Source organism: Camelus dromedarius, chromosome 24, assembly GCF_036321535.1.
Source record: "Camelus dromedarius isolate mCamDro1 chromosome 24, mCamDro1.pat, whole genome shotgun sequence".
Taxonomy (NCBI): Eukaryota; Metazoa; Chordata; class Mammalia; order Artiodactyla; family Camelidae; genus Camelus; species Camelus dromedarius.
Window position 1 is genome coordinate 3,007,235 of NC_087459.1, and position 14,117 is coordinate 3,021,351.

Sequence of the window (14,117 nt, forward strand, 5' to 3'; positions counted from 1 at the left end):
CCACCTTGTGAGACACAGCTCAGTTTGCATGCTCAGAGCACTAGGCAAGCAGATAGCTTTTGTAATTAAATGTTTGATACAATTAGATAAACAGCAAAATTCCTGGAGTAAATAAGCTAAATGCTCCCAGAAGATTAATAGCAGATGCAACAAGAAAGGATGCAAAATAAAAATCTATATTGAATCGGTTTATTTTAATACTGTACACAAGTGGGTTTTTTGTCTTTTTTTTTTTTTTTAATCAAGAATACCTGTGTGACAACTCAGGCAATACTTGTAAGCCATTTGCAGTATTAGTGCTTGCTGTGAAAAAGAAGGACTTCTGGGGCCCGTGCTGTGCTCCGAGGAGCTTGGGGTGAACTTCTAAGTAGGTGAATTCATGAGTAGATGTTCCCCTAAGAATTATTAAAGAAAGTTGGAAGGCTGGTGGGGACCCTTTCCAAAATGTTGAGAATCACTGTGTTAGGAGAAATCCATCTCTGGGAGGCAGATTATGTAATGGGAAAAGCAGCATGGTATTTGGGGTCAAATGGACCTGGGTTCAAATCCTGACCCTGCCATATAATGGTTGTATGTCCTTCAGTATGTCGATATCCCCAAGACTTAACGTCCTAACAGAGGTGGGTTTTAGTCCCATTCTGGCGAGGTTGATATGAGGAGTAGGAATAATCCTCACCCCATGCCTGTCACATGGTAGATAATCCTATGATAAATGTCACTTCTTTCCTCAACCCTCCTCCCTGTCCCATTGCTCCTCCCCACTCCTCCTCTTCATCTCCCTCCTTCCCTTCCTCATTACCATCATCATGGCCCAGTTCAAATCATTCCTCTCTTACTTCTGGGGTCTGAAGCATTACTGCACTGAGCTGGCCTTTCGTGAAAACGATGGCGGGAATCCGGGGAGCTTCCCTCGTGGACGAGCCCACGCCTGTGGTCTCGTGGGGTTGTGCTGGGTGATCCTCATCCACCAAACTTATTGACTGAATGGAGGCCTCCCTCCCAGCCTCTCCTTCCTCTTAAGGGCCATGGCTGTTTGGTGCCATATCCAGAAGCAGGTGGAGCTCACCACTGGGAGAAGACCTTATGAGAAATAGGAGTGCCAACAACCAGACATTCCTTATTTATATCCACAGAAGACAGATATTTTTAATAAGTGTGTAGTTTTTGGTTCATAAGAAGAACAGAGAAGTGTCCTGATTAATTGCCACATTTTTCCTAAAAGTTTTACTTCCCAGACCGGCAGCTCTAGTTCCTCTGTCATAAAGCACTTGCCATGACTTAGTCACTGGAATGACTCTCAGACCTGTCCACATACTGAACAGAAAATAAATTTAGAATACAATCCTCTGATCTTTTGCTCCCTAAATGGGAGGGAATCTGGCTCCTTTATTTGGCTAAAATCATGCTGGTGATGAGGTGATGTGTATCTAGCCTTAGGGCATGCCAGGTGTTCTTTCTTTTTTTTTTTAAACTTTTTTTTATTGAGTTATAGTCATTTTACAATTTTGTGTTGAATTCCAGCATAGAGCACAATTTTTCAGTTATACATGAACATACATATATTCATTGTCACATGCCAGGCGTTCTTTCAAACACTCTATGGTTAAATGCAAAAGCAATCCCCAATTTACAGATACAGAAACTGAGGCTCAGAGAGCATAAGCGACTGCCCCAAATGAGTCAGTTCCAAAGTGGCAGAAGAAAAGCTCTCTAAGCCAAAGGCCAGGTAAAGTCAGTTAATATGAACCAGGAGGGCAGCCTTGAGAAAGTGGAGCTGGGAGGAGTTCTGCTGACTCTGGGCTGCGTGATCGTGTTGCTCTGTGGTCTTGCTGACAGCAGAGACCTCTCACCACCCCACTCCGGGCTGGAGCCCACGTCGTTTCTTCCTGCCTGTACACGGAACTCTCTAGGAGAAAGTTGCACTAGAAGTCATTCCTGTAAGAAACACAGTGTGTATCCTCGATGCTAGGCCCTGGGGTCCCAGAGATGAGCCATCCTTGCCCCTAACTATTTTTCACACTGTAATCGAGCCTCTGTAGGGAGTCATGAAATTAACCTAAGGGCTGTGACCATTCAACAAGTAGAACATCACGAACAACATCACATGTAGAAAGAGTAAGTTCTGGCACGTGATACATGTGTGTGTCTAGGGTAGGAGGGGGAAACTATATTGTGAGTCCTGCTTTTAAAAGTTTGACGGCCTTTAGTTTAGCGGGAAAGGTTCCGGGATCTGGGTGCTGAGCTGAACTGAGTGTGGGTTATGATGGTACAATCAAGGCCTGAGAAGGGTGGAGATTCATCACTGAGGCTGAATCTCTGTCTCTATCGCTGTGCAAACCTGAAGGCAGGGAAGAAAGGGGATCTAAAAGAGCTATGTGGTTCCTCTGCTACAGATGGTGAGTGAAGGGGAAGGCAGTTAGGCAAATAGGCCATCAGATGTCTTGGGAGATTGGGAGTGGCTGCTACAATGACTGGATTTGTGAACAGCGCCGCTGTCTCTGTGCCCCAGAGCAGACAGCTGCCGGGCAGACGAGCCTGGGCTGGTGCCTCCGCCTCTCTGGGTGATGAGTTGAGGTGCTGCTTGGCAAAGTGAGTGCAAAGAGCCTTTCGCTGTCCACGCTTACGTGCTGAAACACACACAGGCACACTCTCACACATTCCCAGTCCAAGGCACCCAGCCGGAGGCTCTCATCTGGACGATGTATGGCCGCTTCCCCCAAATCCGGTGGTGGCTGCTTATTAGGAAGCAGCATGCCTAATTTAAGGGGAATGATTTTCAACTGGAAATTTTAATTAACAGTGAAATGAAGTGTGAGTCTGGAAGGAAGAATGTTTGTGACCAGTCTGACTCTTGGGTAAACTTGGACGCTTTCTCCAGCAGTTCTCAGGTCCGTGGAAGACATGCTGGCCTGTAAGTCAGGGAGACGTCTGGATTCCAGCCCTGGTTCTGCCAGAGATTTGCTGGGTGCCCTTCCCAAGAGGAGAGGTCACTAGTGATGTCTCTGAGGAATGATAAGAGTACAGACCTGAGGTTTGAAATCCAGGGCCTGGCTATTTGCAAGGAGTGTAATCTTAAGTAGGTCATGTAACTTCTCTGAGCCTCAGTTTCCTCATCTGTAAAGTGGTGCATGGAAGATTAGCTACCTTGCAGAACTGTTGCGAGTATTAAATGACCCAACACTTGTCAAGCTCTGGGCACAGTGCTGGCCCCAAGCAAGTCCTCAAAAAGCATTCATCATTGCTGTCATTACTTTCTAGTTCTAGACTTCGTATTTCGTTGGAAAATGAGGCCCAGGTGACTCTTTGTGCCCGTGGTGATGGTAGAAACGAAAAGTAAGAACAGTTTTATCTTTGGGTGCCTGCTCTCTCTTCCAGGCACTATGCTAGTGAACTGACAAGCATTATCACTTTAGATCTGCCCTTGGGGGAGTCCTGACATGCTGCCCACTCTGCAGATGGAAGTAAGTGGAGGCGGTGGGAAGTGAAGTGCCTTCTCTGCAGTCCCACAGTCTATGTGTGATGGAACCCGAGTCTGTAACCTGAGAACCTGAGCTCACACTTGTAGCTATTGCCTTGTGCTGCCCTCTCAATTTTAATGGTGTTTCTGAGACTCAGACCCAGCTCTCTGGACTCCTCCTCTGATTGGGTTGATCAAATGTCAGGGAGAAGGGAGACTTTTCTCTACCCTTCTAGGTTCTTCTTCCCGATCTACGAATTAAATTGACTTGAGACAGATTAACAGGAGAAAATCTAATTTAATTTCATGTGTAAGGGAACCCCGCCTACATGAGAGGTTCAGCAACAGACAGATAACATGAGGTCTATGTGCCACCCTGAGCTCAGGAATAGGGTAGGGGGCTGGGGCTTCAGAGGGGAGGAGGGTAATTCACAGGATGATAAGAAGAGCAGAGGTTCAGTAATTAAACATCTGCCTGTCATAGGTCATGAAATGTTATTTCTGGTAATAACATAATGGGCAAGGCCCCCAGTTTAATTCTTTAAGGGAGTAGGAAAAGTTTCTCTTGAGCCCACAAGATGTCGATTACCTTCAGCTCAAAATAATTCACGTGCCAAAGTGTCACATCTCTGGGAGGCCTGTTCTGAACCCCTTTTACAGACAGTATCAGCCAATCAGGGGAGCCCAGTGGAGCAGGGACAGTGAGACTTTATGGAGGCTCAGGAGCCGTACAACACATAGGCATTTCCAGGAGGCTAATGGTTAGCACGGACTTCAGCTCAACGATGCTCATGGACCCTTTCATTGTGCCTGGAATGTGTTGTGCTGCCCAGTAAGTGTGGCCTGCATGCATGCGTGAATGAATGAATAGTGGATGGAGAATGAGTGAATGACAACATAGAGTCATTGTAAGGGGAGAAAAGTGATTTCCCCTCTACCCTTCCAGGTTCTTGCTGGAGACCCCCTGTAATAAAAGACAGATTAACAGGAGAAAAATGAAAAGAAGTTTGATAACGTATGCACCTCCTGTATATATGGGAGGGACCCAGGAAAACTAACCCCCCGACATATGCCAAACCTCCAGTTTAAATACTGTCTTCAGCTGAAGACAAAAGAAAGATATAGGTGGATGGGGGTGGGGAAGCTGGGGAGGAAGGGCCAGTTCTGGGAGGTGACCAGGAAAAGTACAGTGAACAAGGGAATGGCTGTGATGCAGATTTAAGTCACTGCCTTCCCCGCTAATAAGAGGTTCTAGAGATTTCATCATCTTGCTCTTCCAGAGACAGAGAGGAAGACACCCTTACAAATGTAAGCTTTTGTCTCTTCCAAAAGGGGTAACTTCTACTCAATTTTCAGAACTTCTCCTTTTTCTTAAATAACCAGCCCCCAAATAATCCATTTGCCAAAGAGGCATATTTGGGGGGTGGCAGATTCTGCTCCCCTTGGTCATTTTCTGGGTGAGGTGAAGGTCACTGTAAACAGAGTTCAGAGAAGAGAGTGATTGGTGAGGATCACAGAAATTTTCATGGTACAATGGACAAATGAACTGAACTGAAGCCACACCTTCATTCCAGCTCAACCAGCACTTCCTGAGTGCTGCCTGTGTGCCTCCCACTAGGCTGGTCTCTATAATGGGGCTGAAAAATTCAATCCAACAAATATCTATTGTGCACCCAGCCAGGCCCAATGCTGGGCACTGGGAAACAGCAAGGAGCAAGACAGACAATGCCTCTGATTTTCTGGAGCTCACAGACCCGTGGAAGATGTGCCTAAGTGGAAAGGAAGCACAGAAACGAATGGGTTTTTTGGTTTGCTTTGTTGTTGCTGTTGTGTTGTTGTTTGCTGTCCTGTGCTGACGCACGCACATGCTGAATTCCTGACACTACGCGGACTGGTGGCTGACTCTTCCTGTTCCTCCTCCTTCTTTCTCTCTTTCTCTTCAGTTTCAGAGACCACACGACTATTCCCCGCCCTTTCGGTTTGGCACGGTGCCCAACGGCAGTACGGAGAGAAACATTCGGAACAACTACCCTTACATGCATCAGTACATGACCAAATTCAATCAGAAGGGAGTCGAAGACGCCTTGGTCAGCTTGAAAACAGGGTAAGGATGGTGGTTTCCTCTGCTCCGCAGGCCTGCCGGTCGACATGCCTTACAGAAAATGACCCTGCCCACCTCGCTCGGTGCTTGTCTGCCCCCGCTGTCTGCTGTGTGTTCTGGGGAGCTGCTGGTCAAGGAGGTCGCCAGTTGGGGGCTACTTTTGTTAATCTGAGAAGCATCCCAGGCTTCCTCCTGAGTTGTGTTAAGAAAAAGCAAATCCAGGGCACTTTGAAATGCAGAGAACCAGGGGGTTTCTTAAATGGATAAAGAGGTTGGTCCAACTCCGTTGGGATAGTTTAGCCAAATAGGAAGATCTGGGGAGATGGAGTTTATTTAAAGTGACAAAAACAAAGAACTATAGGTTTTTACCTGATTTTAGGTAGGAATTTATGGGGGGTAGCTTTCTGTGAAAACTAATAGTATCACATTGAAGAGGGAGAGAGGGGAAATGTGGAGAGAAAAGCAGTGAGAACTCAGCGTCTCTGAAGGTAGAGCTAACGTTCCCATCCACCTGTCGGCATTGTGGAGGGAGCATATGCGAAATGACCGAAGCTGTGAACAGAAGACCGATTTAGGACCTTGGACAGTTACTCAGTAGCTCTCAGCCTCATATGCAGAGTGGGAATAATGATAGGACCTAATTCATAGGGGTTTTATGAGGATTAAGAGAGAAAATTTGGGGAGAGCGTTTCAGACAGTGCCTGGACAGAGATAGGACCTAATGGCTAGTGGTGTTATTTGGTGTCAAGGTTAAATTCTATTCCGTGGACTCTTCAACTTTTTGAAAAGTCAGGGATGTGTGGAATGCATTTTTGGAAAGGTTCCATTAAAAATGATCCTCTTTTAACTGAAGGGCTTGTTTAACAAGGAAAGTTCTTTTGCTTATCCCAAAAAATGAACTTACGTGGACCCTCTCAGTCGTCAGGGTTCCTGGCAAGGACAACGGGCTGCCGTGCGTTCTCCTTGTGGGTGAAGACACAGCCGCTTCCTCTTGGCTGTTCCGTGGGCGCACTGCAAAGGCCCTGCTGCTGCTCTGTGTCTGGTGGGGCAGAGCGTGCCCCTCTCAGCCGTCAGGCCTGGCTTGCTACATAATTTCCAAGAGCTCTGGCTGATGGCATTGTCTTTTCAGTCTCTTTGGAACCTCTTTGATATTTCGACGGGGGCTGGGACGGCATTTATTTAGAAATTGAGCCCATTACTTACCCAGAACTCATTCACACACTGCTTATTCTGGTTTGGAAATGATTTTTTAAAACCTTTTATTAAAAAGCATTACAAAAATGCATAAAATATACAAATATTACATATATTGCTTGATGACTTTCTCCAAACTGGTCTGACCATCCAGGTCAATTAAGAAGATGTCACCAATCACTACAACCCACCACCATACACACACGCACACGCACACACACACTCACACACACACTCACACACTCCTTCCAGCTACTGTCTTCTATCAATCACCCTCACTTCTGAACTCAGGTTTTTTGGCCCTGTTATTCTAACATGGCCCTGTTATTCTAACATATAATAAAATCCATACTGTATGTTTTCTTTTTTTTTTTAGGTCAATCAAGCATTATCATTTTTATTTTATTTTTGTATTGTGAAGAATAAATATTTGGTGCTTCCATTTAACATTCCTGTCAGTTGTAGCTCTCAGCCAAGGAGGTACTAAATGAATCTCTGGCCCCACAAGGAATGATACTGTCTGATTAAAATTGGGAGATTTCCTCACTTCCCTTCTACCTTCTAGTCAACACCGAATCTCTGAATCTGGGCTGCACTCAGCATCACTGTTTAATGCTTGTTTGTATTATCACCATTTGTTTTTTCAAGTTATGTTTTGTTGTATATATATATATATATATTTATTGAAGTATAGTCAGTTTCCTTTTTTGTCTTCTTTTCACTCACCATTCTGTTTATGAGATTGCTGTGTGTCATTCCAGGTCCTTCATTCTCATGCTGTGCAGAATTTCATTGTGAGGCTGCACAACACATGCTTGTATGTTTCCTATTCTTGGTAAATGTTGGGGTCATATCCTATCTGGGGCGATTATGGGTAAAGCTCCTGAGGGCTTTCTCATTCTTTCTTTCTTTGCACAAGTGAGTACCTTTCTCTTGACATATACCTAAGACTGGAGTAGCTGAGATGTAGAGTGTGGTATGTTCAATTTTAGTAGATAACAGAAAAGACAGATTTTTGATGACTTTCCAGCTTAGCTATGGGTATGGGGTTTTGTTTGTTTGTTTACATTGTGGCCTTTCATCAACATATAGTGTTGCTTTGGACAGAGCAGGAGCATAAATGTGGATGACAATGGTTAGAAATAATGGTTGAAAACTGGCTGGCCCCCTCTTCATCCATCTGTCACAGAGAACAAAATGGATTGTTTTTTCTTTTTCAATTTTTTTTTATAATGCAAACAAAAAGGAATGGAGAAATAGAAACTATCCTTGGCCATAAATTGTACAAATTGTTCTCAGAAAGCCATATAATGATTATAACATCCATCTTAGCAGACTTGGGCAGCTGGTGGGCTGACTCTACACTCAGTCTCCTACTGGGGGGGAATGCATGACATCGTTACTGTAATCTTAGAATCTAGAGCTAAAGGGACATGAGCCTCTTTTTAAAAGAAATAACTACACATACTCTTAGCGGTGAGGGCATTCCTGCTCATTCCATCTCAGGGATGTTAATATTGGGGGAAACCACTTTCAAATTTTAGGCTCCTCGGTTAGTTATTTAAATTAATTAAATTAAATTTTGATAGATACTACATGTATATGATTCAAAAATCAATAAGTAAAGAGCCTTCCTTCCACACTTTCCTTATTTGCCTAGAGTACCCCCCATGGTAACCACATTTACTGCTTTCCTGGGTGTCCTTCTGGAACTTTCTAAATAGCTACAGAGGTTTTTTGGGTTTTGCTTTTGGTTTTTTTTTTTAACAGATTCGTAGTCTTTCATTGTGTGAATATACCGAACGGTAGTCAGTGCCCTGTTGAATTATTAGGATATCATCATTTTTTGTTGTTGCAAAAATTACTACAGTGAATATTCTTACATAGGTGTCACATCCAATGTAGAATAAATTTCTTGGATTGCTGGGTCAAAGACTACACACAGCTGTAATTCTGGCAGACACTGACATATTTCCCTCCCAAGGAGACTCACCTTTACCCCATCAATGTGTGAGAGTGCCTAGCTCTTCAAAGTCTTTGCCAATGCAGCGTGTCATCAATCTTCTAAAATTTTAAGGTAATAGGTAAGACATTTGCCCAAATCTATTTTAATTTGCCCCATTCTTATTATCAGTACATTTTTACCACATGTAAATAAAAGCCTTCTGCAAGTCCTTTTCTTTTTAATAAGTAAATGTTGCTGCTTTATTTTGCTTTCTTTGTTGTTGTTCATTTTTTTTTTAATGAGGAGGAGGTGATTAGATTTATCTATTTATTTCTATTCAGAGGAGGTACTGGGGATTGAACCCAGGACCTTGTGCATGCTAAGCATGCACTCTACCACTTGAGCTATAGCCTCCCCCTGCAATCTCTCTTTTGAAAATGTTCATTATTTTTTTCTGTTGGTTTGATGGTCTTTTCTTATTAACCTATCTATGAGAGAAATGATCCCTTTACTATTGGCATGATTACAAATATTTTTCCCAGTTTTTTTTATTTGTTTTGTTGTCATTTGAGCTTGCAGATATTTTTTTCCCCTGGAGATTTATATATTTTTATAGTCACATTTATCAGTCTTTATTTATGGCTTCTATTTTGAGTAGGAATGCAAAAAGCCTTTTCTCTTAGGTTACAAAATAATTTTCTCCTATTTTCCTTCTATTTTGGTTGCACTTTTAATGTTTTGAATTTTTCTTGGTGGTGAGTGTGAGATATGACTTGAACTCCTCATGTGAGTAGAAGAATCAAAGTTTAAGAACTGCCACTACCAGTCTGCTCCCACATCTGACAAACTCTGTGTCAATCACATCTGCTCACCATCATACTACAGGGCGATTCTTTCAACTATCTCCTTCCCCACGCTTAGTGGCCTTTTCCCTCTCACATCTCATTTCGTGATGAAATACATTACTTTAAAGTGTGAAGCATATTATGAAATAATTCTACAAGAGAAAATAGGAACAGGATACACTGTTTAAGGAATAACAATAAAATAAACTCCAGCTTTAAAAAATAGCCATTCCCCTCCTTCACCATGCACAGCATCTCTAGAAGCTTCTCTCTCTCTAGAAGGTAGAGGGAGGTGCCCCATGTGCTTCTGAATTATTGAATTTCAGGACATTCCCTTCAACGATTTTCCCTATACCCTTAAATCCAGAGAGACTTGGCTTAGAAAACCCGGAGCTTGTAACTGCTGGGTCACGCCCCGCCACCCACAAGTCTCACTGACATCTGTGGCTTAGTGACGATGTGTGCATATACACCAGGGTCGGTGAAATGGGGAGGCTTCTTTATGGCTTGTAGCTTCCTGGAAGAGTCTGGAACACAAGAGGGACTTTGGATTATGGTTGAATGAGAATCCCAGCTCAGTTGGAGACTGGGCTCTATCGTTAGCTAGCCGTGGCCTTGGACAAGTCACGTCACCTCTCTGAGCCTCAGTTTCCCATATAACAAGTGAAAGGGCTGGATTATTCGATCTCTGAAATAATTCTGAGATTCTTTAATTTGTCTCAAACAACTGAACATGTATTTAGAACATTCCAAAATCCAGACAAACCACAATTATAAATTGCTGTCATTTTTGTGATTTAGAATAACTGTCCCAAGCTGGGTGTCTCCAAGCCTGGCTAGTGGACCAACTGTGCATGAATCACATGATTGCTTGTTAAAACCCAAGTTTCTGGACCCAACACGAGACCTTCTCTATAGTGATGGAGCCTGTGAGTTTGCATTTTAACAAGCCTTCTCCTGCTCCAAGTGATTTTGATACATTATAAACACATTATGCATATAAAGAGTAGACCAACCAGTCTGGATGTGTAGCTTATCTTCAGGGTCCTTAATCACTTAAAGAAGAGCTTAGGGACACAGAAACTTGAAACTAAGTTGTTACGTGTCATTTGAAACTAAGTTGCCAAGTATCATTGTTTATTGAAATTCATAATAAACGGAGATAAAGCATCCCAGAAAATATCAGGTAAGTCAGTGAGAATACAGAATTTGATGTGCAAACAGAAATAGGATTTTTTCAGGAGTAGATCTGTCATGACGCGTGGGGCTCCCCTGAACCAAAGGTGGATGGACGGTTAGTGACCCTAGGTTTCTAGACCAATGTCTCTCAAAGCGTAGCCTAAGTCTGAATCAGTGGGGGTACTAATACAGTTGTGGCTTCCTGAGCCCCACTGAGCCAACAGAACCAGCATCTCCAGGGCAAGGACCTGGGAATCTGCATGCTTTAACAAGCTCTTCAGGTGATTCTGACGTACACGAATCAAATTTCCAAAACATCTGCTTTAGAAGAAGGAACTGCATCTGAAATGCGTGGAGACGGATTTAGGTTTATAAATGCTCTGTCATCAGAAGCTGATGTTCTCCAAGCAGTTTTGACAAGTGGGCAAAACTGTAAGCAGAGCACTTAAGCCAGATTTAAATTAAACCATCAACGTTCCTCGGACTCCAAGGAGCCTAATATTTGAAGACACAGTGGGATGGTTTATACGTTTTTTTGTTGTTGTTGTTTTAACTGATTTTCATGTCCTATTATGTTTATATCAATTTATGAAAAGTTCCAATTTTCTTTAGAAGCATCAGTCTTCAGCCTTCAGTTTTCCCCCATTCCCCTGTCTGATTTCATTTCCAGCCCAACAGTGTTGGGAAACAGACAGGCATCTTTTGGCTTCCCTTACACTGAGTCGTTTGGGAGAAGAATTGGAAGGGAGGGTTGCCTTTTGCCACTAGGCATTTGTCAGCTAGACTCATACTGCACTCACTGATGTGCCTGTAAAAATAAAAGGAGGGGTGTGGTCACATCAATTGGCGAGTGTCAGAACTGTCTTCATAGAAAAGGGGAGCATCCAACCCCTGTCACGGAGCGCAGCTTCTCCAAGCCTGCAGAGGTCAGGAGTTCCTGTTGTATTAGCAGTTCCCATGATTCAGATACAGGCAGTTATGAGGCTTTGAGAGGGCAATTCATTGAATATTGAGAGCTGCTGTTCTGCCTGGAGTGGACAGGACCTGGGGGAGGAAAAGCACAGACTGAGCAGTGGGGTAGAGGAACGGAAGTTTGGGTTTGGGTGTGTTAAGTTGGGTTTGTCTTTGGGACAACATTATCTTATTTCTGTATCATCTTTGCGTTGATTTAAACCGAACAATCTGTGAGATGCAGCCCCAAGCACTTCACATGCATAGTCTCATTTGATCTTCAGAAATACCCCTATGAGCTGGGTACTGTTACTCGTATGAGCTGGGTACTGTTACCTCTATGAGCTGGGTACTGTTACTCCTATGAGCTGGGTACTGTTACCCCTATGAGCTGGGTACTGTTACTCCTATGAGCTGGTTACTGTTACTCCTATGAGCTGGATACTTTAAGAGATGAAGAACCTAAGACTCCACAAAGTTAACTAATTACCCAACAAGCTATTTAACTAAGTACTTAACATTATAGAATTATTGACCATTAAGAGTCAGGCTTGCATCTCAGAAGACGTCCTCAATCTAAATTCTTTTAGGCAGTTAGGAGGAAGGTCAAACTTTCTTCCTGAGTCTTTTGGGCCTTGATTGTTTTCAGCTTGAAATAATTAGCATGCCAAGAGAGATTTGGGGGTGGCAAGTTTTGCTTCCTTACAATATATACATTTAACATTGCACATAATATATGTATGCTATATAATACATATTTATCAACTGACAATCTACGAGTTGGTAAGATCCTCAAAAGAAACTGGTCCAGGGTAGTTGAAATTGCTAAGACAAAGGTGGACCAGGAAAGCATGAGGATCCTCACTGATGCTGAGTTGCCATGAATAGCAAGTTCTTTCAAGGATGCCATTTGAGCAGGTTTTATTAGCTATATTTTATCAGTCAAGCAGAATCCCACTCAGAGGGTTCACTTCTAGCTGCTGAGTTCGAAAGCAGGCATAGACCTCGGGGTTCAGTGAGCTGTTCTCTTAAATAGGATAGCATTGTCTCCAGAGAAAATCAGATCGACAATGACCTGGTTTCTGAGATCCACCCCCACACTGCAAATAAAGCTCAAAAATAATTGCTACCACATCAGAGAGTTAGGAATTTTACTCTTAATAAAAACTCAAGAAAATAGAGACATCTTTTTTTTGTGCTTGAAATTATTTTTTGTTAAACTCTATTAAAACTATATGAATGGATTTTCAAGGTCACCCGTAAAGTATTAAAAACAGAAAAAAATGAGGGGAAAAGTTGAGTAAAATGGGATCCCAACTCTGTAAACTCAGAGATGAAGAGAGAAGAGAGAGAGGAAGAAAGGAGACTGAAATGAAAAACATCAAATGTTACCAGAGATCCTGCTCAATGGTTAGAACGGTGGGCTTCTTTCTACCCTTTTATACTTAACACATTTTCTTCCACAAAAGTATTACTTATAATAATCAGAAAAGAAAAAAAGTGTCTTTCGAATGTAATTCTTCAATTCTTCCTGCACTTCTTTTGGGTATTTGTCCACATGGACACATTTATAGTTTATAATTTGTAGTTTACACACATTGAATCAGCATGTGTGCAAATACGTTCTGTTTCTTTCGGTTAAATCTATTCAGTTTTGCTGGACGATTATCACACTCAACTAGATGACACTTCCCTGAGCTAGAGGAAGATTAATTAATTTAACTTTTCCTGCTGGGTATTTACATCATACCTTGTCTGGTGTTGGAGGGCCCTTGCAGGAAACAGCTGTTTCAGAAAGCTTGCAGATACCGTTACTATGCCAATTTGTTGAGAACGCCATCCTACATCATGCTTCAGACTTTGTGCCACAAAGAGCGCTGTTTTTCTTCACTGTAAGACACGCTTGTATCCTGTGGACAAGTCCTGTACCTACTCGTCATGTTGTTTTTGCTGGGGCTTCTACATAATTCAGAGCTTAATTTATGATCTTCCATTAGCAACTGCGGAGAGCTTATGGCCTGACTATCTGCTTTGTGACTTTCCCTAAGGCCTTACCTACTATTCCATCTCTGAGTTCAATTCACTCAAATTGCTTTATCCATATGTTTAAACCTTATTCTACTGCAGTTTGAACAATCCGCCTGAATTGTTCTGGGAACTAAGGGAGGTATTTCTATCTCGTACCATTTATTAAGAGCTTACCTATGTGCCAGGGACTGTTCTGAATGTTTTGGCTGCATTATCTTAATTAAACCTTGTAACAACCCTGTGAGACAATGATTGTCACGATTTGCATTTACAGTTGAGGAAACAGGTACAGAGAGATTAAATAGTTTATCGGAGGCCACACTTGCTCCAGAACCCGTGCTTTGAGTCACAGCTTAAAATACTGAGTATGAACATTCCCATAGCAGTGCACCATTAACCTGTTTCTAATTACGCACT

The 14,117-nt window shown here is 42.7% G+C and overlaps 1 protein-coding gene across 2 annotated transcripts in view; it reads left to right on the top strand.

The window, feature by feature from the left end:
- Positions 1–14,117, top strand: part of GRIN2A (glutamate ionotropic receptor NMDA type subunit 2A) — a 342,689-nt gene that overhangs the window by 281,457 nt on the left and 47,115 nt on the right. For both annotated transcript variants that reach the window (XM_010980055.3, XM_064478196.1), the window contains exon 11: positions 5,401–5,561. In XM_010980055.3, the coding sequence (XP_010978357.2) occupies positions 5,401–5,561 (161 nt within the window). The remainder of the gene's footprint in view (positions 1–5,400; positions 5,562–14,117) is intronic.